General features: G+C 42.2%; 2 protein-coding genes across 3 annotated transcripts; one reads left to right on the top strand and one right to left on the bottom strand.

Annotated features, from left to right (window-relative positions):
- Positions 1 to 164: 164 nt before the first annotated feature.
- mtrf1 (mitochondrial translational release factor 1) lies at positions 165 to 2,962 on the bottom strand. 2 transcript variants are annotated; one of them, XM_070930703.1, is made up of 9 exons: positions 2,546 to 2,962; positions 2,280 to 2,377; positions 2,115 to 2,196; positions 1,766 to 1,873; positions 1,375 to 1,547; positions 1,178 to 1,295; positions 945 to 1,081; positions 742 to 840; positions 165 to 526 (listed from the first exon to the last, which is right to left on the bottom strand). In XM_070930703.1, the coding sequence occupies exons 1-9, from the start codon at positions 2,946 to 2,948 to the stop codon at positions 386 to 388; spliced, it is 1,359 nt and encodes a 452-aa protein (XP_070786804.1). In that variant the 5' UTR covers positions 2,949 to 2,962; the 3' UTR covers positions 165 to 385. The 2 variants fall into 2 exon arrangements, with proteins under 2 accessions (XP_070786804.1, XP_070786805.1); XM_070930704.1 differs by having other exon boundaries at positions 2,280 to 2,371.
- Positions 2,963 to 3,381: 419 nt separating this feature from the next.
- Positions 3,382 to 12,150, top strand: LOC139306941 (coiled-coil domain-containing protein 122). Its single transcript, XM_070930909.1, has 7 exons — positions 3,382 to 3,409; positions 3,797 to 3,912; positions 4,269 to 4,667; positions 4,806 to 4,922; positions 5,137 to 5,210; positions 5,362 to 5,443; positions 12,076 to 12,150. The coding sequence occupies exons 1-7, from the start codon at positions 3,382 to 3,384 to the stop codon at positions 12,148 to 12,150; spliced, it is 891 nt and encodes a 296-aa protein (XP_070787010.1).
- The last annotated feature ends 12,145 nt before the right edge of the window (positions 12,151 to 24,295 follow it).

Here is a 24,295-nt window from a genome sequence, read left to right as displayed (position 1 = left end):
AAAAGTTTTTACCCGTTGAGCAGATACTCTAGTTTATCGTAATACTGCGACTCATCTTAAAGGTAGTCCTAAAGGATTTAAAATTCTAAGTATTAATCATTTATAAATAAATATTTATTTATAAAGCTGTAGTGTTATTTAGGGAATAACCATGACACAAAATGCGTAATTCAATATTTTATTATAAAAAATAAAAACCTCAAATGAATTATGAGTAAGCTGCAGTTGGACTCTTGCACAAGCATACATTACAATATTAATATTAAAATAATATACGTTTCAGCCCTGGTATATAGTCGCAGTACTGTAAGACATGTTGGAGAAATGCATCCCCCAGATTACATACTGTATGTTCAGTACACTTGACAGTTAGTTGAGGTGGATGTCAGACTGCAGATGGTCCAGACTCTGGTGGTTTCAGACCTCTGCTGCTGCTCTCCACCACCTCCAGAAGAGCCTCCCTCTCTGCGTGTTCAAGTACGTCAGAGATCAGATCATGGAGTGCCTCCCCTCCTCTCATGAACTCCTGAACACGGACCAGAACACACTGACTTCAACTCATGAGAAACAAAAACCAGACTAAAAAGGCAATAAAATAAAGATCTAACTGTTTGGCAAATACAAAGAGAAGTTTGCTGGTTGAAAAGTACAAGAATGACAAACAGAAAAAGTACAACTTTAACAGTTTCTTTTGATTTATGCAGAATTTGGAGACACACCAACACTCCCTTAATATCTAACCTTAATGTCTCTCGTAACATATCCAGTCCTGTGGTCTGTGACACGATCCTGGCTGAAGTTGTAGGTACGAATCCTCTCTGACTGAGAGCGTGTGCCCACCTGTAGACATAATGAAGACATAGTTAAAAAGGACACATCTGTGAATGTTACATACATTTTCCTGGTAAAAAATGAGTGAAATCCTGTGCGAGGAGTTCACTCGCCTGCTGCTTTCGTGCTGTATGCCTCTGCTCGGTCTCTTTACCCATCATGCTCTGGTAGAGCCTGGCCCTCAGCACTCGCATGGCAGTGTCTCTGTTTTGCAGCTGAGAGCGAGTCTGCTGACACTCAGCTGTTACACCTGTTGGGAAGGTACGCAACAAGATGTTTATAAGACGTGACAGCAGTACTGTCTCTGGTCTGGAGTAGCATGAGAACTGTTTCTGGCATGTGTTACCGGTGGGGAGATGAACGATGCGCACTGCACTGTCTGTAGTGTTGACACTTTGGCCTCCAGCACCTCGAGACCTGAATGTGTCGATGCGAAGATCCTTTGGATCGATGTGGACGTCAAACTGTGAACACAAAACACGTAGGACATAAACAGAGAGGCCTACTTTTAAATCACGCTGATAAACAGGCTGATGAGTGTACCTCCACTGGCTGAGGCAGGATGATGACAGTCATGGTTCCTGTGTGGATACGCTGCATCCTGGAGGAGAGGCCCACCTCAGGGATCCTTTGCACCCGGTGTGTTCCTCCTTCATGCTTCACATGTCTGTACACATTCTCCCCTGCTATTCTTACTGCTGCATGGTGCAAACCACCTGAGGCAGACACAGTAAATGAATGTAGTTGTTCCCAAACCTCAGACATTTTGACTTGATAATGTTATTACATCTGTGTTTGAGAAGTCAAAATATCCCCTGGTCGTGTGCATACCCCTCTGCAATGAACCACTGAATTAATGAAGCTCTATCTGAAGTTAATATGTTGATCCGGCATGATGGAATGACACAGAAACACAGACAAAAATATGACTTACCATACTCAGCAGGTGTGTAGTTGAAAACCTCAAAGTCCCAGTTCTTGTAAGAGGCGAAACCCTGATACATGTCAAACATTTCTCTGGTGAACTGCTGACAGATGTCACCTGAAAACACATAAACAGATATTAAGAAAACATACATGTTTATGCAGGCACGTGTTAAGAATTATTTACCAGCATCTACCTGTAAAAATAATGGTGGACTGTGACTGTCAAGGCTGTCAGCACTATTACTAATTCCAACAGCTAGCCGGTCTGTTTCTAATCATTCAACTACATTTTACTGCTGGGTACATTTTGGGTGGAAGAAACAGAACATTAATTCATGTACGAAAATAAAAAATACCTCCTGTGGTTCGTCCTGATACAACCTCCAGCAGAACATTACTGGAGTCGAGAGGGTCAGTGGGCACAAGAGCTTTGATCAGCTGGAGAGAAAGAATATATTATAATAGTCATTAACAAGGCACTCTATTACTGCCCATATGTGATCATGCGTTTGTGTTCTTACATCTTTTCTTAGGGCCAAAATCTTGCGGGAGATTTGCGCTTCCTCCTCTTTCAACAGCTGGGTCAGTTGCTCATCTTCATCTTTGGCACCAGCTGAACCTGCAGAACGTGGTGTTTACATATTTTGATGGTATCCACAATTTAAGAGTGATTTTAATACATATTGTTACAGAAAAGTCAGCTCATTTACAGATAGATAAAAAAATTGTTGATTAAGACTTAAGTGTTACTGACAGAAATACAGTAAAAAACAAAAAGAAAACTCACTATGCAGAAGTGAAAGGACTTCCTCGAGGTCTTTCAGGGCTTCTTCAATACTCTCAAACACATTTGCCAGAGGCAGCAGCTCTGTGTGTTTCTCTATAAGCACTTTTCTGTCTGTCTCGCTGAGGTATGCGTGCTGTAACTTCTTGCTGAGCTCTCTGTACTCCTCCACGAGCTGCCGAAGATACCTCTGAACAGACTCAGTGTTGTACAAGTCCCCCACATCACCATGACAGAAGCGTCTGGGTGCTGCTGTGCCCCAGTGTTTCACCTCTGCGATGTTAGCACATTTCAGACTGGTGCGTCCTGTTAACGTCCTCCATCCTCCTCCTCTTCTACCTCCTCTGCTGGTGCAACCTACGCGGCTACGCAGAGAGCACAGCCGAAACCAGCGACCGAGGAGCATTTGACTACATTTAAAGAGCAACGAGTGAAGTGAAACAACATTCACACGTGTTGTTTACAACAACTGTCAAGGACCATTGCTGCTGTTGCTAGCCGTAAAGGACCGGATGTAGTTTGGGGAACGACGTCGAGAAGTATCACGGAGTGAACTCTGGGAAATGTAGTTTCATAGTATAGGCCGTTTAACAAGCGTTATTATTTTAATTAAACCGCATTTCACAGGTTCAGCTGCTTAAACACTAATTTTATTTATTTATTTTTTGCCAATAAGCATGTTAAACTAGTTAATATCATTTTCGTTACCACATTCAATGACTCTAAAGTTCGACATTTTGACATCAGGTAGCCAGCTAGCTAGCTAGCTAACTAGCATTACGTTAGCCAAAACTGCAATAAGCCAACGTTTAAAGCTAAGTTAGCCAACTGATGCCAAAATGTCAAACTTCAGAGATAGTGAAAATGGTAAGATATTAATTATCCAAAGAGCTTATTGACAAGAAAATAAATAAAATTGTGTTTGAGTGTTTAAGCAACTTAACTGACATCTTGACTAACAATTTTATTGTTACAATTATTAGTTAATGTTAGCTCATTTGGCCTGTTTTGATTAACTTTTTTGTGATAGTTTCTATAACACAGTCAGCCATAGGTTAGATAACTACAAAGCCATGACATTTTGTTATGTATTCAGGGGTGTCTAATGCATGTCAGCCTGCCAAAATCAAAAAAATGAGGAAATACTGCTAGCAAGACCGAACTTCTTGAACTTCTTCGTGGAAATGTGACTGATAACTAACAGTCAGGTGGTTAAACGGAAACTTTAATACACTTTCATGAACTGTCCCCCAGGAACACAGGAGAATCCTGGGTTTTCATTAACCAAGGCAGTGGAGGATGTCAGTCAACACAGCTTCGCTCAGACTGAGGGTCTGAAAGAGAAACACAAGACACTGAGCTCCCTGCAGGTTCACCTTTACTCCAAGTTTAATTCACCACAGACTTACACTGCTGACTTACACATTACAGTACTGTCTCCATTATGCACTCACAACACTTTCCAGCATTTTAAAGAAGTGTTAAATCGTTTTAAACACATGCATTTCCCACTAAATTTGTAGTTTATGCACATAAAAATAGTTTAGTTTAAGGAATATGTTATGCTCATAGCTAAAACAAATGGACTAATCATTAATATCTGCAATGTAGTGACAGGAAGTATGAGGGGTTTATTGTAAGTGTGTGAATCTGGCGTGCTCAGTTATTTCATTACTGCTTTATCAAAGGAAGTGTTCAAAGGAACGTGTTATTCCTCCTCTTCCAGGCAACTCTGTCAGATGTTGAGAATAAAGGTGAGATGGCAGAACAGGAGCTGAGATCTAAAGTGAGGGAAGTCCTAATGCTGGAGGGCGAGATGGAGCACCTGGAGTGGCAGACAAAAGTCCTGCGTGAACGCTGTGCAGCCATCAGAAAGGAAAACGCAGAACTCCAGATTGGTATAAGTGAGGAGGAGGAGAACGCTCGCATGGCTCTGGCAGGGTTAAACACGTACCGAAACAAGATGGAGGGTCACAGAGCAGCTGTTTTGCATGCGGCGAGCCAGACGGAGGCCCATAAAGAGCTGGAGGAGAAGAGAGCGCTGGTCAGGATGCTGACACAGAAGAAAGAGGAGCTGAAGAAAGATTTGGAGAATCCAAATGGAAACACGGTGCACATGGCAAAGGTGGAGAAAATTAACTGGATGATTCTGAATTATGTTAAACTTTACAAATCAAATTATTTGTTTACCTCAAAATAACAAATCTGATATCCTTTCCTGTCCTGTGATAACATTTCATTCAAGCATTTCATTTTTCTGCAGAGAGAGATTGATGCTCTGAAGGGGGAGATCTCTGTGATGAGGAAGACTGTAGCTGAGAAGAGAGAGCAATTAAGAAAAGAGTTTTTGACTCATACTCAGAAAAAGAAAGACATTGAGGTATGGCAAATAGAAGTATTTATTTAGTCATATCAAAAGAGCGTACAGCAACTGGTTCCTCATACTAATGAAGAAATCCCTTTTCGCCAATATTTGCAGTTTACATAAATGCAACACCAGATGGCAGACTGTTGCACATCTGATAGCCCATAGATTATAATCTGAGTTCCTGTTTTATCCCCAATGAAAACTCATTTTATTTATGTGTTTCCAGATCCAGAACAGGCGCTATGAAGCCATCGTCAAGCGCCTCCACTGCCAGCTGAGCAGGGCCCAGGCTGTCCACAGGTGCAAATAAATGCAAATACAGCAACAGTGATGATACCGTCTGTATTTATACAATTAAGAAGTGTCTGTGTACACCTATATTGGCAAACTGCTCCAAGTGCAATAACGTTCCACATATTAAACGCTACTAAAATGTGTCTGCTTTACTCAGGCAAATGTCCGAAGATATCTACCACATGGAGAGACAACTAGCAGAGCTCAAGATGCAGTTTGAGTCATCGCAGGACTCAGTGGTCAGGGGGCTTTAGAGTTGTTGCTATTACTACAACTGAACAACAGAGGGCAGCAGTGTCAAATAAATGTCTAACTTCATCTGTTACACTTCATCACAAAACCCTCACCTACATTGTTACACAGTAGTTTGATAAAAGATATTAACACAACAGTTCCTCCTAAATGTTTTGTCAGAGAGAAAACAGTAAAAGTATTAAAATGTGAGTCTGTTGTCACATTTTTTGATTTCCTGTAATAACAGGACAGCATGCAAGAGTGTTTCACCAAATCAGGGGCAACATCAGGAGGGGATTTTAGGTCGGGTGGTGACAGTGAGTCGGTTTGTCCAGTCAGTGTCCGCAACAGTGACCCGTGCTGAACAAAAGCCAAGTGTCTGCTCTAACTGTCGATGTGATGGTGTTGTTTTGGTACATGCTGTTCCAGCTTCCGCTTCACCGGGTGGCTTGATGGTCTGCGAGGTGACAGTCCCACTGCCGGTTAACAAGGGCGTGACTGTGCTACTTCAACCATAACTCCAAACTAATTAAACAATGAAACTGCCTCTACACAAAATGATTCCACATCAGAATGTGTTGCGTCAGAGAAAAACTTTGACTTGTGATATCAAGTACGTTTCTACATTTTGTCATATTTGATTTGTTTTCTTGTAGACTGTATGTCATGTAAGCCCGTGAAAAGCACATCCAAGCCCTGGGAAAGCTACGGAAATATACAGAAATGTTGTAGAAATGTGGATTTTGATGAACTGAAGATCAAACTATAGCAAATTCAATTTCTTTCTTCAGTTTTACAAAGCTTTAAAAGACAAAGCAGAACCTCTCATACTACCATCTTGTTCACAATTTGTATTTTATTCTACATGAACGTGACAAAGTTTCAACCACACATGGTCTTCCTCACATGTTTGTGGTAAAAATATACTATATATATATGTAGCCTTACAGCCTTAAAGTTCTGTTAGGGAGCCTGGTCGCGTGTGGGGGGTAAAGGACAATGTGTGATGAATTACCCAAAAGTTAGGAGTGTTTTCGTTACCCGCTCAACCACAAATTGTAGTTTAGTGGGCCATTTCCTTAAAGGTGCGCTGGGGGAGTCTATCCAGCCCGTCTTGGTGCCTGCTCCACCGCAGTAGTGCTCTGCCTGACTGACCTTATTAGCATGTTCTCAGCATGACAGCCCTCTGCTCCCCTCCACTCAAACTGTCAAAACACCCTCTCACAATATTACACAGTTTCAAGAGTTTCATACATCTGAATCAGAATTGAGTTTATAGGTTTTCACATACAAGGATTTTGCTATATTGGTGCCTAAATAATCATAGTAGAGAAAAATGAAATATATATAAAATAAAAGTAAATGAAAAGCAAAGATCTGTACAATATATCTTGATCTTGAAAATTGGCAAATGTGCTGCAAACTGCCCAAAACGTCCTCACAGAAAGGACATTACAGTATATATAGACACATACTGCAACGTCACTGGCAGAGTGCATTTATATTTCCCCTTTTCACACTCACATCGTACACGACAAGCACGTGCCCGTACACTCACACCCACGCTGCCACTCCTAACAGCGTGACCTTTTAAAATACACGAGACATGGCTACTTCTTTTTTAGCCGTGATTCGCTGTCGTCCGTTAATTTTTGTCACATTAAAATACACTTTATTCTTATAATGTAGACAAACGTGATGCTCCAGTGTGTCGTGGAGCTGGAGCTGTTCAAATTGTTTCAACCACCAGTAATGCAGGTTATGCATTGTCAAGCGCACTGTGTTGCACTTGCATAACAAGGGGTTTCCACTCTGAGGAGCAGTTTCTTGTTGTGAGTTCCTTTGTGAGAAACCCTTTAAATAAATTCCCATCATACCCTCCCAGTCCAAACTAATAAGCCGAGCTAATTAGGGAATGAATTTAACACCAGCCTTCTACCACATGCTGGTTTTATTTATTTGGCTGTGACACGTTTGTCTACTCCGCGCTGGCATCAACCGTCACTTATAACTAATAACATAGAGAACAACAAAATAAACTGAGGGACATATGACAGTTTAGTGTCAACTTTATGCAGGTATATCACACTTGAAGGCCATTTTTACAGCTCTAAGAAGAACTTCAGCATTTTCATCCTGTAAAGAGATGATCTGTGTTCCTTCACCCATGACATAATAACAATCTACTGTTAAACATGTTAGTTTATTCATGTAAAACTGCCCTGCCTCCGTCCAAGAAATATCTTTCACCTTGTGTTCACCTTGTGTTGGCCTTTTGATAAATGAGTGTGCCAATAAAACATGCTTGGCAAGCTTTCGCATCGGCTGAAAGCCCTCAGCAGAACGGCTGAGCTCATTTATTTCTCTGTGCAACATTGTCATCTTGAGTAGAGGCAGTGCACTGTTCATTAACTGTAACGACGTGATAACCAGAAATGTGTGATGTTAAATAAAACATATAAAGGTGTAAACTATTGTGTAAGTGTGGCATCCATCCTCCAGTCAGTCCTGAATGCTGTGTCCTTTTGCATTTCGTCAAATCAAAACATCCACTAGATATTTGATGTTTGTTTCACTATCAAGGATCACAACAATGTGACTTTAAGGAACACGACTTGCTACAGAAGCCAATCAGAACTTGACAACCTGTAATTTCATATTCCGGTCTGTGCTGCATTTTGTTTTACACAGTCGCAGCTCTGCGTACCTCCCATTAAGGTTGTGCTCCATCTCATGCATGATTAAGTGCATCTGACTGGCACCTTTATGGCTGCTCACGCCTCCTCTGGCTTGCTGCCCATGTATGTAGCGTGGAGGCAAACGCAGCTGACCTGGAGTGTATGAGAAATCGTTATGTGTGCCTGCCTCGAGTGTCGGGTAGTGTGTAATAAATTCCTGAACGCTTACTACTGTAGGTTGAGGTGTTTTTACTGCAGTGTTTGGGAGAGCAGCCAATATAGCGGTATAGGTGGAAAAACAAAACTAGCTGATGATGCACCGTGGGAGTGTGTTTATTTTGCTGGTTGTGTGGGTGTGTTATCTAAACCCAAATCCAATTTTAGTGATTTTATCTCCCCTGCTAGATACTGGGACGTTATCTCTGGTTTCTCGGACAACCATTTTGAAAACAAGTCAGTCTGAACATGAGCCCCCTTTTAGGAAAATATTAGTGTTGTCACTCTTCGGCTTAGACGGATCATATTCCTTCCAGATGCGTATCTGCTACTGCAGCTACACTGCCTGCCATTTACAATAAGCTCGCTGTGACTGTTTGTCACAGCATATTATATCTGGGGACTGTTCCAAGAAGCAGGTGATTTAAACCGAGTTATCCAGAAAACCTTTCCGAGAAGAACACTGGTCTTTTCACATGAGCCCAGGATCCAGATTTGAGATGCTTCAAGGTTGTAAGTCATGCAGATGACTCCTCAAATCTGCTTCTAGAAACAGGATAGAGTCCTCGTCCCATCGGAATATCCCACTATTTTGCAAGAATTACTGCAATATAGGTCCTTTTTTCATAATTATCTGATGTTTCCATATTCAGTGTCATGTGTCATATCACTATTGCTCTGGTATTGAGACAACATGTTGATTAGTGAGCTTTGGAGGCGCAGGTAGGTAGATGTTTTAATCTTCGTGCAGAGCCAGACTGGCTGTTTAAAGTGTTTATGCTAAGCTAAGCTAACTGGCTGCTGGTTGTACATGAAGCTCCATATTTAGGGCACAGACATGAGAGTGAGTGACATCAATCTTCTCATGTAACAAGAAGCAAGAAAGCAAACAAGCTTATTTCCCAAAATGTGAAACTATTTGATAGAAGTCTGGTACAGGCTGCGCCAGATTGTAATTTAAATAAAAAGACAAATAGCAGTTGCAAAGTGCTCACACAATGATACAGTTTAAAGATTCAATTTGCTATTATAAAAGAAAGCAGGATATCTTTTAATTTTCGGTTTCTCTAATAATCGTTTCAGCTCTGCTTCCAGCCCTCATCAAACCAGACACCTTGCGAATATCTGGTGGTCATTGTCGACTGACTCCCACCCAGCAGCTGGTGAGTGGGAGTGAGCAGGCACTTCACCTCAACCGGCTGCATGTGTGTGTTGACACAATGGGCTGAGTTGTTGCGTGCATAAACACACTGAGTATAGTTTTCCTCTGTGACATCAGCAGTTTAATCACACCCGAGAAAAAGGTGGGATGAGCTTTCCGAGATCAAGAACACTTGAAGTACGACGACGACGACCGGCTCCTGTCGTAGCAGTCAGGAGAGAATACAGGATTTGTTTGATTTTGATCTCAGAGAGATGAACTCAGTTTCAGAGGTTGAACAAGTATCAATTCCCAGAGAAACAACGCTACCCGTAATTGTTTTGCTGTGGCTTTAAGAAGCCTAGCGCTTCATAGACCCCCCCAGGGCACAGCTCAGTCAACTTCAGTATGGATTTAAGCTCCAGACACCTGAAGGAGTTTATTTACCTTCTTTTGTTTGTACAAGTAATTGCTGTCTCTGTAAAGTTATCCAGACAACTCAGAGAGAAGGTCCTGTCTCACAAAGCAGTAATCCTGATTTATGAGCCAGGACCCTGGTCTGTGTTGGTGCAGGGAAAATAAGTGTGTAGTCTGTGTGTGGATAACCAAATTAAAAAGAAGTGAGGAGAGGATATCCCTCAGAAGATTGGGTTGAACACACAGGGGAAAGCACTGTGACTCTGCTGGCCTCTAATTGCTCCCGTTGGTCGTTGTTAGACTAAACAGCAAATCACCAGCTCGCCAGTTTACCAACAGAACCTGCTGACTTTTACACCAACTTTAAACATCCTGCCTTATTTTCCTGCTGCTTTAATCTGCTCAGATATACAATAATAACTGTCAGCGTGTGATTCATTGATGACTAAAATCTTCTCCTTTATTCTTTTTCTTCTTTTACCGTTAAACAAGTCCACTGGGTGGGTCACGAGGGCGTCTATTGAGGGATTCTAGTTTCTAGAGAGAGCTGTGCCCTTTTTCCTGGCATCAAGCTGTACACAGAAACCAGGTAAAGGTGTTCAGAGCTATTTCAGGGTGTGGCTGAGCATTACTCAAAATGTTCCGCAGCTGAGTTTGACTTTGCCTCAAGAATGTGGGATGAGAGAAGTTAAGAGCATGACATGACTAAAAGGTCTCACTTAACTCCAGGAAATAGCCCGGGCCAAAAATAGATAATATGAATATGAAACATTTAAACCGCACACACACACCTGTAAGGGAATCCCACCCAGCAACATACCTGAGCAACGCAAACAAACACACTTTGATGTCCTGGTATTCTTGGCAGATGACAGCACATCAAAAAAAGAAATGCATGTTAAGACACATTCAGTAACTCTTTGTCTTAAAAGCAGCTTACATCGTATCATACATGTGGGCGGCATGAATGCGTTACAGAAGCATGACCACTTGCCTCCACATAGTGACAGCAATTGTGACATAAAGTGAATTATTTAGACTCAAATGAATCATGAATCCACAACAACATACAGTATATTGTTTATGAGATATCTGGTCCCCCTGCCAAATGTACATCTGGAGGCGTGCAGAGTCAGTGCTTCACACCCACCCACCCAGCACTGAGTCATTTTTGTAGATGCTGCTCAGTATTTTGCCATCTGAAATCCTCCAGCACTAATTGTGGTGATGGAGGAAGGATTCAGAACTTTTACTTAACTTTGTTATAAGTCTTAAAATCATGTAAGTAATATCTTCAAACTGCCCTATAAAAGTAAAAGTACTCACCATGGAAGCAAAATGGACTCTTGTCAGTTACATTGTTATTTATTATACTATTAGATCATTATTACTGATGCATGTAAGCAGCCTTTTAATGATGTAGCTGGCTGCGACTATTTGGATGATTAACGGTTAAAATAATTTTTTAAGCAAAAGTAGCACATTTTCACTGGTACGTATGTGTGATAAGCAAGTAAACACAGACTCTCTGCATTAAATATGTATTACACATGTCCTCGCCATAGTGAAGTGAACATCTTTGTCTCTGCTAAAGGGAGCAGTTTGGATATGTGTATGATTATTACGCAGCTAATCTTCCTTGTTTGTAATCTGACGAGTACATGATTATCCAGATTGTAAAAAACAGCCTGATATAAATGTCTGCCTTGAAAGTCAGACAGCCCTTATCATTTTACAGCAGCACACCGTTGGCACGCTACTTATAAATAGCGTGGTAAATAAACAGAGCAGTCTGGGACGCGACATGCTTTACATGCCACAAGCAGGCAGGACTGTAAGAGCTCCGGCCTCCCTTGAAACTGCGGCACAAGAGATGAGGAGGCCGATTTAGTTCATCCGCAGCTAGAAAGTAGGGCAGGTAGGGGGAGCAGCAGGGAGTCCCAGTTCGTCCATTACGTCATAAGAACAAGTGCGTGCTGGCAGGAGGAGGGGGGCTTGCCTCAGCTGGTTTCCTCTCTGGATCATAATTGCAGACAGAACAGTGGGGCAGTGAATTATGAATGAAATTCAGAAGGAAGCGACGGTGTGAAGGAGCTGAAACTCTCTGTGTGTCTGTCTCACATATAGATAATGAAAGCTCGTTTGTCCTGTACACACTGTTCCCTATTTATTCCCCCTCTCACAGACACACAGAAACCACAGCTGCAGTTTTATCACTCGGCAGGGATTTTTTTCACAGGGCATTGAACATCGCCCATGAAAAACATGAACCGCATCCTCCACTTTACCCACCCTGTGCTGCTCCTCAAATGTTCCTATATGACAGAGAACAAAAAAAACTCATGTATCCTGGATTTCTTATACAGTTTGTTCATTCTTAGATTCATCCAGCCACTGTGTGTGGACAGACGTTATAAAACAACCCAAAGAACCCTAAATGTGTTCTGGCGGTTTTGGTGTCATCTTACAGCAGCATTAAAAATAGGGGATGGATTCCCATTTTTACAACCTGCAAGCGATTATGTCATCTGGCAACTCAAGACAGGTGTAGGATTGTAGATTGTAGAGACGGCCATGTGAGGATTAGAAATACTGTGAACTGACAATATCGTACTATATTCAGTAAAGTTTAAGCTTTAATTATCTTGAACGACTGACTTTGGTCGACGTGAGGCATCCATGTTTGACATGAAGCTGGTAATTACGATAACTCAGGCATAACATGAACGTAGCATTAGCTTCTATCTAAACACATACCAGACAACATTTTCAATTTCAAGTCTCTCAGCTGAGGAAAAGTTGCTTCTGTTAGAAGGAAGAATGAAGAAGAATGAGGCGCTTTATTCTTCAGAGTATAATGTGAAAACAGCAGTACATATTGATAAAAGTGTTGTTTTTAGTCTCACTGTTGACATTCCCATCAGCCTCAGCTGTACACTATGGAAAACATATTAAACAATATTCCTGCTAAATAACAGCATGTTAGCATTGTCTGTGTTAGCATGCTGGTGTTAGCATTTAGCTCAATGCACCGCTGTGCCTAAGTACAGCCTCACAGAGCTGCTAGCACGGCTGTCGACATTAGCACTAAGTTTTGTTCTTCGGTATTTAGATATGAAAATCACCTGTGCATGATGTTAAAAGGCTTTATCTCCCACAAAGCCCCCTTTGAAACACTAGAAATGAAGGTTAAATATGGGACATTTACAGCATCCCTCCTGCTCCAGGCTGCAAAAACACTGACAAAGAAGAGGCCGCTCTTTATGGCCGTACTTCTGCTCTGGCGCTTTGAAAAGTGTTCCAGACAGAGATAAACACATCATGCAAACAAACCCAGCAACCTTTTTCACCTGCTGCTTGTGAAGAGGCTGCTTGTTTACCACTTAGCACAGCACACCAGGTGTGTGTGGGTGTTTAGATGCCAATATTTGCCTTTTTCCCTGCTGGTGTGTTTTTTAAAGAGAGCGTCAGTGGTCTGGGTGGCTGCAGGCCTCTAGAAAGCATTTGATTTACATGAACGTGTAGTAGAAAATCCATTATTTGGCTGAAGTTTGTCATTCTTTCGTGATGCTGAGAATGTTTCATAGCAGCATGTGAATTACATCAGGCTTTGCTTCATGTCAGTCACCTGCAGAGAGACTCCCTCAGGTAATAATCCTTCAAAACATGTCACATTACAAGCTTTACTGTCACCTCATTGTCTCATTATTCAGCGCATTTTTTGTAAGCAGCTAATGTCATGTTAGCTTTGACACTTTGTGTTGTAAAAATGACAAATTACACACAGCTACAAAACAGCCCAACAATGAACGGGTAAAACCTGAAGAGGCAGTGGTTTCACACCCTGTGCCCACGCTCTGCTGTATCGTGACTGCAGCTGAAACACTGACCCCGTCCTCTGCTCTGTCTCTCAAAGCTTCTACTATAGTTCCTGTGCACGGGTGTGTGTGTTTCTTTGTGTACATTTTTCAGTCTGAGCTGGTGTGAGTTGTACTAAGCTTCATTTCCCACATTTCTAAAGTTACAAATACAGCATTGGATGAAGGAGAGAAATGAGATCTTGTTTGAGAACATTTCGAGGAGGAGATGTGAAGCTCAGGGTGTTTCAGAGGTTGTACTGTGTTTTTTAGAGGCATTAAATCGATAGTGACAAATGACAAATGACAGTTCAAGAATGTGCTAATGATGGGAAACTATTCGAGCACTGATATAAGTCAGGGCAGACATATTAGTTCATGGTGGTAAAGTTCTGGAGGTATAATTAAGTATAATTAAATGGTAATAAAGTGTTCCATTTGTTTTTATGAAATGATTACATGCGGCAGAGCATTTGCTATCACTATCACCATTTTGCCAAGAAAGACAAGAAACGTTATGTAACACTTCATTTTACGGGTTCGTGAATCATTTCCTGGGAAGTTTCATTGAAACTAATTATACTAATTATATGGAAAGAATTGATTTCAGATACAGAAGAAACACTGTCTATTTTCCTTGAATTAGTACCAAGTAAGTTAAGTTTTATGTATTTCTTAGTATTTCACACTGTTTTATGGAGGAAACAAAACATGGGATTAACTATATGAGGACGCCCAGAGGGTGAAAACATTATGTTCTCTTATACAAATTTCCCTCCTAGACTGGAGAACGTCCGTAATGAAGAACAGAAGAGATTCATATGTATGTCCCTACTTAACACACCCCAAACTACAGTATATTCATGCCATATCCTGTCTGCTGCAGGCTTCATGAGCTCTGCACCTGTTCTGCCAGAGGAGTCTGATGAGGACACTGTGAACTGTCTGACCACGCTGATGGAAATATTAAAAACAATGCAAAGAATGGAAATGTCTGTCTTTAAGTGAGTGTGTGCACCAGAAATTGGGCGGACCCATTCTGATGCATGCATATGTGTGCGAGTATGTACAGACTGTGCTGGAACACCCTGTACTGTATCAAACCTAAAACCCCTCAGCTAAAGAGAGGGGGGGGGGGGGGGGGGTCACTACAGCGGGGATGACCTAAATATCGACTCTTTGTATGAATGTATGTGGTGTAATTCTGACTGTTTCACAAAAGAGGCCATGAATGTCTCCCTCCGTTTTGTTTTATTCTTCTTGATGTAAAGCATCGTTCGTCACCGGGACGAGCTCTACCACTTCCTCTAAAAAGGGTCTTGATGCAGTTGTTTCAGTCCGCATCGGAGTACAATTTCTTCCTAAAGGGGAAAACTTGACATGATTTTAGAGCGTTGTTTAATAGATGTCAGGGACCGAGCCAGTAGACTAGGGAGACACAGGTGGTTATACTTCTGACAATAATTCTAATAAAAGCCATCAACATAACAAAACCAAAGTCAAATCAAGCACTAACCAAAGAAAACTGAGCTGCATAAACAGACCTTAGAAAGTCAGCTGAGGGGGGAACATATATAGAGGCTGAGCAGGCCATTTTGACACAAAGGGGGAGAGACTGAGACATTACCATTAAACAAACTACAATAATCACAAAAAAAGCCAGTAAAGCATCACCTAATATTAACTAAAGAGAAATAATGAAGCCAATATATCAACTATCACAAATGTCAGAGATACAGTAAGAAAAATCAAACTAGAAAACTCTGCCTCTCCCCATGGTATAGGAGGAACATGGTGCGGTCCAATTTGCATTCAACACTATTTAAGCAGGTCTCAGGCAGCAGGGCTGTCTTTAGATGGCCAGCCAGACAACTGAAGGAGCAAGCCCCAGGACCTGGTAACTAAAGAAAACGGTATTCACTTTATGAACAATTAAATAACTTCAGTTAAGAAAACTAGCAGCAAAATTGACGACAAATGCTAAGTGTGCACTCCAAATACACAACAGTGCTGTCAGGAATTACTAATAAAATGTTATATGAAACCATATCTTTGTATATGTGCATTTTCATTGTTGTGCTAAAGAAGAAACTTAAACTGAAGAAACAGAGTACCACCATGTTGTTCAGTGTGTTCCTGCTGGAGCGGCCATCACAACAGTGCTGCAGGAATAAGTCCTAAAACCTGGAAACTAACATTTTTACACTTCCGGTTCCCTCCTCTCGAAGCCAATGGGTTTTTTGAATAGGTTTTTGGTAAGATGCTTAAAATAAAGTCTTTTATCACAAGCTTAAGAGATTTTTACATTTTATTCTACACTGTTTTGAGTGATTTCTTTCTGAATTCACTGTCACAACAAACTTGAGTTTGATTTTGTATTTAGTTCTTTCTTTCAGTGAAGCAGAGCGCCGTATTGTGGGAGGCTCGGCACTCACGGTGAGGTCCCTGCACTTTATGCATGTGAGTAAAAGCATCTCACGTACATTTCACCCAAGGTGAATTAGTGGTAGCACCCTTGGGCACTCCTCAGTGTGGTCTGCCTCTCTACAAGTGGCTTCAGCCCACTTTCCCCAGTTTGTTGGACTGACTGTTTTAGAGTACTTAGTTTTAGATTTTGTATTGAGGCCTTTTAGCTACACTTATAATAAAAGTACTCATTGTATCCCCCTTATTGGTGTCACTAACTTTTCTTCTTTTTTCCCCAGCAGCTCCAGTCCCAGCCAGTTTGACTATTTCAATAAAACATTTGGTTTATTTTGACAAACACGCCTCTGCCTGCTCAGTAATGAACCTGTGTGCCTTATTAACTTTCCAATAAGCGGCTAAATGAGACTACAGAGGTTGTCGCGGACATTGAACGTCTTCATGCCGAAAGTCATCTACTCACTAGTCCACCTTTACAGCCTCGTGTTTATACTATCAGTCTGTATATCTATTTTCTCTTAAAGGTTAAGCTTAGCAGTGGTGACGAAGTAATGCGACCATGGTGTAGTTCGTTTATAGCCTAACATTAGCTTTATACTTCTGATTCATTTATCTGTCAAATCATGAGTGGTCCTCTGTGAAGATTATCTTGCTGAACAAAACGTAAGTAAACTTGTTTGCCACAGAGCTTATTTTCCTAAATAAATGGAAAAATCCCATTGCTTTTTGTCACGGGAACCAGGGTAACGCTAACTTCCAGGTTGGCCTACAAAAATAAATCATCCTGACACAAATTAGGATGTTGTAAGTACTTGTCAGATTGTCATAGTAGCTGTACTTAAGTATGCTCACAAAGTAATCATTCCGATAGCAAGTGTTGTAGTTGATTTGTCTGAATATGGAGCATGAAGATGTTTCATTTTATCAGAAAGATGCTAAATGAGTATTGTGACATTATGACTTTATATATAATGTTAATCCACACACCTGGAAAATGCTCCATCACTGATCTCAGTCAGTTTGGTGTTAATCAGCTGATGGTAGATTAGCTTCAGCTGGTGGTAGTTGTATCAAGTCTTTTGATTTCAAATGAATGGGTCCAAGTTATATACAACATGCCAACTGCAGAAGTACATTAACTACATTCAGTCACATGCAATCATGTTGCACGTAGAGAATCTGACATGTAATGATGGCGTCTCATGTAATTTCTCTCTCCACTCTGCTGTGTTTGTGCTCCCCTCTTTTTCTCGCCTCTGCCTGCATTTTCCTTCTGCTGATGTTGCTCCACGTGTCACTGCACTGAAAACGTGCCACAGATTTAAGGAGGGAAGAATTTAAAGGAACATTTAAAGGGGGTTTGTCATTAATACATGAAACAATGCCATATTTCCATGTTTTATATAATGTGTAACTGACTTTCTATGTCAAAAATTCAACCTCATGAGTCTGAGTGTGAGCATTGGTTTGACAATGAAGGAAAAAGTGGAGGTAGATCTTAATGGAGAAAAATAAAGATAATGCCATTTGTTCAGAGTAATAAGTAACGAATTGACAGCTTGAGAAAAACATGAGAGCTGACTGCCATTAAAAAAAGAAGAAATAACAGTATTCCCGCTGCCCTTTTAAAAAAAATAATGGAAGTGGAAATGAGAGTGAGGTGAGAAGTGAAGGACGGCATGAAGGAGGAAAGAGACGGCTGCTGATTTCTCTTCCTGTCTCAGAAATAGGAAGCAAACAGGAAACACTGCAGTGATAGAAGCTGACCTCAGACTGTGTGTGTTTATATTCGCGTGTGTGTGTGGTTGAACTCTATGTACCAGACGCAGGCTGAATGAGGGTTCGAGGACATGGAGGATGCACAGAAATAGCAGTGAAAACGAATCTATCTGGTTTAACTTGCTGTTTGTGGTCGAGCTGCAGGAGAGCAAAATACAAAATGACTCCCAGAGTAGCTCTGCTGTAAGAAAACAAGACACTGAAAGCATTCGAGGGTCCAGCTAAAATGGATGAACAATGACCTCAGAACAAATACGCTTTTGGGAAAGTTCGGGGTTTGTTTAACTCTGCTGTGTCTAATGATCTGCACTCTGAGCACACCCGCTCTCCGTCCCTGCAAACAGAAAGCAGGATTTGTGAGTTTCTGTTAAGGGCTTTGCACGTTCTTGCAGATGTGTCAGCGCAGACGGGCAGATGTTAACCAGATGATGCCTTCAACTGCTTGTTTACACAAAGCTTCCAGTATCTGGGCTGATCTAGGGTCAGGGCTAGCACGGCTTCTACCAGATCTGCGGCTCCTGCTTTGCTGTGAGGCCTCAGGCTTTGTCTACCATTTGGTGCACACCTGCTCAAACACACCCGCTGCGGTGAATTAACATGAAAGGAAAAAGTCTAGCACACACAATATCAGTAATGTAAAAACACAACAGTGGATCATCAGTGCCGACGAGGAGCTGAGCTATTTTTGAGACTGCTGTGGCTTTAGGTCCCAAAAGGTCGAGACTTCTCCTACCTCCGGTCTGAACTCTCTGAGTGGATGTGGTCCATGAGGAGGCAGAGGAAGGATGCATTTAATGCTCACGCTGGCATTGTGACAGCTGCGCGTACCCTCTGATTGTTGGCTGATCAGCACATTGTCTGCGCAGAACAGACCAGTCTCCACTTGACTCTATGAAACAGTTGATGTCAGGATGGAAATCAATTACTATTGATGCCGCAGTGTGAAGCAATTAAAGCTCTGCGTTCCAGCACAGCACATATACAGTTTACAAACATGACAGTGGCAGATTGAAAGGTTTCAAACAGTGGGTCCTTGACTTGACATAGTGCTGACAGGAATGGGATGTGGTCAAACTAGTGTTGAAATATTGGAGTCTCTTTTAAGTCTCTTTGTGGTGTGATCTCTGTCCATCCTGTAGAACCGTGGATTCTTTTATACACTCGTTTTGACACAAACTAAAAGAAAACAGACATGTTGTTCTCCATATTTTACTGTATGGCCCATAAACTTAAAGTCCTTCAAGCGTCCTTCTAATAAACAGGAACAGTCTGCGCCATAAACAACCTGATTAAGAGGGAAAGCTGTTGTTGGGCCTGTTGTTGTCTCTCCTGCTGTGTCAGTTCAACAATGGTGTAATGACTGTCTGGCTGCACGGAAAGGACACACACACACACACACACACACACACACACACACACACACACACACACACACACACACAGACAAAAATTCACTGCATGTCAGCCAAAACAAAGGATTAAAGTGAAGTGCGCTTAAGGAGAATCCAAGTTACTGCTGCCTGTGTAGTTTAGCTTCCTCCTGATCGCTTTGTAACGCACGCCACAACTAATCTTGTTTTTAAAACTAGTTTTAGTGTGAAACTGCTTGAAAATGAATTACATCCAGGCTAAAAAGGATTAGAAATTAGAAATAGGACACATGCTCATTCATTACAAATCGTCCAGCAGATACCAAACAAACACCGGGAACTGCTTCTTCACACTGACACCACTAAAAAAATAATGACACAGGTGTATAGAAAACCAGTCAAACCAGATTGACATAATAAAGAAACACCTCAGACTGAGCTGAGTGAAGAAAAAATCATTACATACAGTTCAACTGTGCACTTAAATGATGCTGCTGTGAGTCTAAAATCACATTTTTAAAAAGGAAATGAAGTGAGAGATTTTCAGGAGGAAAACTTTTCCTGTTCTGACAACTCATAGGGAGCGAGAGAAGGTGCTGAGGGGAGGAAAAGTGGAGGATGAGAGAGGCTCGTAATCCCCCATAATCCCCCTCTCTCCCCAGTGGGGCGCCAGCTACGTGCCTCTCTCTCTCTTTCTCTCTCCGTGCTTCTGTATGTGGTCTGTTTTTGAAATTTCAGAGGGCTCTCGCTCGGCGGCGGGGGCACGTGCCTCCGAGAAATGTGACTTTGGACGGAGGACAAACGAGGACAGGAAGAACGGACCTGCTGCAGGGCTTCTCACAAAATCCCCCAAATCTCCATGAATAATCGCAGACTGTGTGGGTGTGTGTTTGGCAAAGTGTGGTGAAATTTAAAGAGCTTGTTTCAACATGCTGCATTAGTAATATCAACATCTTCACAGTGGTATTTTTATGGACATTTTCCTCCCTCGATTTGATAAATAATACATGTTACAGACACAAACAGAGAGGAGAGGGTCAACATGAGTCACATATTTTCCTACACTATCTACAATATGCGCTTGTCATAAGAGGACACAGAGGATAAAATGGGAGTGTTGACACTCACTGTATGCTGGTGTGTTTATGTTGAGTTCTTTGTCTTTTAAAGCATCAAGGTCATTGTTTGTGCAGACACTGTGAGTAACAAAAAATAGAGCAAAAATCTCTTTCTAGACTCAATATCAGAATCAGAATCAGAATCAGAAATACTTTATTGATCCCCGGGGGGAAATTGTACAGTACCGGTGCTCCCATTCAAGAGTAGAAAGTAGCATAATTTAGAACTAAAAGTTTGTACAAAATATAAAAATAAGAAATACAAAATACAAAATATACACATTTACAGTATTTAAGTGAAATGAGGTGAAATGAAAAATGAAATGAAAATACAAAATATACACATTTACAGTATTAAGTGAAATGAGGTGAAATGAAAAATGAAATGAAAATACAAAATATACACATTTACAGTATTTAAGTGAAATGAGGTAAAAATATATACAATAACAATGTATATGTATGTATGTGTTGCACTAAAGTGTGTGACTATATATGTATTGCACTTAAACATTTTGAATAAATAGTGAGGTGGTGTATGAACAGGTGAGGTAGATACAGATACGGATTCCAGTCTCTTCCTGAGTGTCTGACATTCAGAGAGAGGAGTTAAACAGTCTGATGGCCACAGGCAGGAATGATTTCCTGTGTCGCTCAGTTGTGCATTTGGGAGCAATGAGTCTCCCACTGAAGGTGCTCTTGTGTCCGACCAGTACGTCATGGAGAGGATGTGAAACATTGTCCAAGATGCCCCGCAGCTTAGACAGCATCCTCCTCTCTGACACCACCGTCAGAGAGTCCAGCTGCACCCCCACAACGTCACTGGCCTTGCGGATCAGTTTGTTTAGTCTGTTGGAGTCCGCCACCCTCAGCCTGCTGCCCCAGCATGCAACAGCATAGAGGATAGCACTGGCCACCACAGACTCATAAAACATCCTCAGCATAGTCCGGCAGATGTTGAAGGACCTCAGCCGCCTCAGAAAGTAGAGACGGCTCTGGCCCTTCTTATAGAGGGCATTAGTGTTCTTTACCCAGTCCAGTTTATTGTCTATGTGAACTCCCAGGTACTTGTAATCCTCTACAATGTCCACACTGACCCCCTGGATGGAAACAGGGGTCATCGGCGCCTTGGTCCTCCTCAGATCCACAGTCAGTTCCTTTGTCTTTGTCACGTTGAGCTGTAGATGGTTCTGCTCGCACCATGTGACAAAGTTGTCCACAGCAGCCCTGTACTCCTCTTCATCACCCTTACTGATACATCCAACTATTGCTGAGTCGTCAGAAAACTTCTGAAGATGGCAGGTCTCAGTGCAGTAGCTGAAGTCCGTGGTGTAGATGGTGAAGAGGAAGGGAGAGAGGACAGTCCCCTGCGGGGCCCCGGTGTTGCTGACCACTCTGTCTGACACACAGTGTTGTAAGCGCACATACTGTGGTCTGCCAGTCAGGTAGTTGACAATCCAGGACACAAGGGGGGCATCCACCTGCATCTCCGTCAGCTTCTCACCCAGTAGAGCCGGACGGATGGTGTTGAACGCACTGGAGAAGTCAAAGAACATGACTCTCACAGTGCTCGCCGGCTTGTCCAGGTGGGCGTAGACGCGGTTGAGCAGGTAGATGATGGCATCCTCCACTCCAAGTCGGGGCTGATAGGCGAACTGAAGGGGGTCCAAGTGTGTCTTGACCAAGGGCCGGAGCTGCTCTAGGACGAGTCTCTCCAGGGTCTTCATGATGTGGGAGGTCAGTGCCACGGGTCTGTAGTCCTTGGAGCCACTGGGTCGCGGCGTCTTTGGAACAGGAACGATAACCAATAACAGATACCAATAACAGACAGGAGGAAATCCACTGCTGATGAGGCGATACAGGAAGAAGAGACCATTTCTACACCAACAGTAGTCTCAATAGACCAGAATGCAATGCAGCGACAGGGGACGCTGCACCTTCAGCAACTGGAACAACTTCTTCTCTGACTTCTCAGGTCTCAGCCTCTTAAAGAGCAACTTGCATTTTCATTACTTACTAAGTTAAGTAAAATCACTTTAGGAGGACTGTCACAGCACACTTAGTAGGGGTTAGTGAGAGTGAGTGAGGGTCTGTTTCTTAGTTAGTCTTACTTTTATGTTCCTGGCTTCATGGTGAAGTTAAGGATGGGATTTTGAAGCCAGGACCATATGAAGACTGATAGCTGGTGCTATGAAACTGTAAAGACACCATGAAACCTCCCGTTGTACTGAATGCAGCAAGTTCATGTCAACTTTCTGGGTATTTTTAAAAGAAAATGTAGGAAATCTCGAGTGGCTTGAACATCAACTCTGTGCAGATGAAGGAGCTCTCGTGTTCAGCGTGACCCTTCCCTCGTCTCTCAGGCTCTTAAGTGTGTTCACGCCGGCCCTAACGCAGACAACATACAGCCTCTTCATCCAATTACCTGTGGCCAGCGTAGCAGAGCAGCTAAATGTGAGGGAATGTCCTCGCACACGTTTCGAGGGTTTCTCCTATTGGCTTCACATGGTCCATCAAATGACTCTGAGTCTGTGTTCTGTGGCAGCAGCTGACTTGAGTTGAAAGCTGATTGAGTGCACATGCGTGAGTCTGTGTGTGTGTGTGTGTGTGTGTGTGTGTGTACATGTGTGTGTGTACATGTGACAGAAAACAAGACTCCACAGGCGGACTATTTGTGCGAATGCTGAATCGATTGATTAAATGTGTGTGTGTGTGGTTTCAAAGGGTTCAATAAAACAATGTGTCGGAGAATTTAGACAAAACACTGTCTCCACGTCGGCACAACCTCATGTATAGCTTTGGTATTGAGAGACTTTCCACTGGAATCTGACACAATCAATCGATCATTTTGGCCTCAAAAAACAGAAATTAAGTGCATGTATGAGGCTGAATGAATAAAATGAAACAAAATAGCAGTTAAGTCTGATTGTCAGGTTAATGAAACATACAATAAGGTGCGTGATCACGTGATTTTAGGATAGAAACACTCAAAGTGTGCATTTCCTGCTTCCTCAAATACTGTTCCATGTGTCCTACGCTTTCGCACCAGAAAGCAAAATTCATTTTTAACCAGTTCTTATCACGGCTGCCATTTCAAAACTTTAAAATCAATGTGTCTGAATTCTGAACAAGGTGCAAGGTGATGTCACCTGCTGCGTGTGGGATGTTTAAAGCTGGATTTTTCCTCTTAACTCTGGTGTCAGCCTTTAGTATATTTGGAGTTTTGCAGCGATGAGAGTCCTGTTAACAGGTTTTCTTTCTGCGTGTGTACAAACATGAAGTGTACTTCTGATGCCCGGACACTGGACAGGCTAATCCTCATGAAGCGTCTCGGGCGGGCACTGGAGGGAGGGAGGGGGTCTCCCTGACAGTCTGGACGCTCAGGGTTTAACCAGCAGGCCACCTGCTTTCTCAGCAATAAGGAATACATCAACAGCACAGAGGGAGGCTCAGTTAAGGGGGTGTAAAGAGGATCTTTTGGGGTCGGTTTTGGGGCAGAATGGTCTTTGTGTGTCTGGAAAGAGTCAAGGCCAGAAAAAGAGGTTGTAAGAATATCAGATGATGTGCGTATTTGTCAATAAAACTGTTGGATAAAACAGCAAGTTCATTAAAAAAGGGCTGTTTACCATAATAAAGGGTGTGCTGGTTGGACACAATACGTGCAGGTACCGTAAAAACAACCCATGTGTGCCACCAGGCCCTGTTGATGGATCACAGCACATAATGTAAATAATTGCCCTCTGTATTTGTGCCTCCAAACATCAGCAGCGGCACAACTAGACGAGGTTAATCCGCGTGTGATCCCTCGGCCTCAGAGGACATCCTGTACCGCGGCGGCGTGCTTCAAGAAAACACCT

This window comes from Enoplosus armatus, chromosome 24 (assembly GCF_043641665.1).
Source record: "Enoplosus armatus isolate fEnoArm2 chromosome 24, fEnoArm2.hap1, whole genome shotgun sequence".
In the NCBI taxonomy this organism is placed as follows: domain Eukaryota; kingdom Metazoa; phylum Chordata; class Actinopteri; order Centrarchiformes; family Enoplosidae; genus Enoplosus; species Enoplosus armatus.
This window is presented reverse-complemented; position numbering and strand designations above follow the sequence as displayed.